At 66.9% G+C, this 329-nt stretch overlaps 1 protein-coding gene across 1 annotated transcript in view; it reads right to left on the bottom strand.

Moving 5' to 3' along the window:
• PER3 (period circadian clock 3) overlaps positions 1 to 329 on the bottom strand; it is a 68,993-nt gene that overhangs the window by 8,350 nt on the left and 60,314 nt on the right. Inside the window, exon 18 of the mRNA XM_014546199.1 lies at positions 3 to 322. Within this exon, the coding sequence (XP_014401685.1) occupies positions 3 to 322 (320 nt within the window). The remainder of the gene's footprint in view (positions 1 to 2; positions 323 to 329) is intronic.

The raw sequence follows: 329 nt of genomic DNA, 5'->3' as shown, positions 1-329 counted from the left end.
GCCCGGGCTCCCTGTGCTCTGCGTCTCCCAGCTCTGCCCAGCGCCCCTCTGGGTGGTGACTGGAGGCGGTGGTTCCACACTGGGAGCCGCTGTTGGTACTGAGGGTGGCGTTTCAGAAGGGCCTGCTGCTCCCAGACACAGGTATGGAGAGAATGACGGTGCCCACAGAGGGCACACAGAGGGGCCAGGCAGCACAATGGTTAGGAAAGTCTCCGCGTAAGGTGAAGGCACATCTGGGAAAGGCGGGCAGTGCCCCCCCGGGGCCACGGTGGGCAAGGGCAACGCTGGCACGAGGTAAGGGAGGGCCTGGCTGGGAGCCCCCACCCCCG

This window comes from Myotis brandtii, unplaced genomic scaffold (genome assembly GCF_000412655.1).
Source record: "Myotis brandtii unplaced genomic scaffold, ASM41265v1 scaffold434, whole genome shotgun sequence".
Taxonomy (NCBI): Eukaryota; Metazoa; Chordata; class Mammalia; order Chiroptera; family Vespertilionidae; genus Myotis; species Myotis brandtii.
This window is presented reverse-complemented; position numbering and strand designations above follow the sequence as displayed.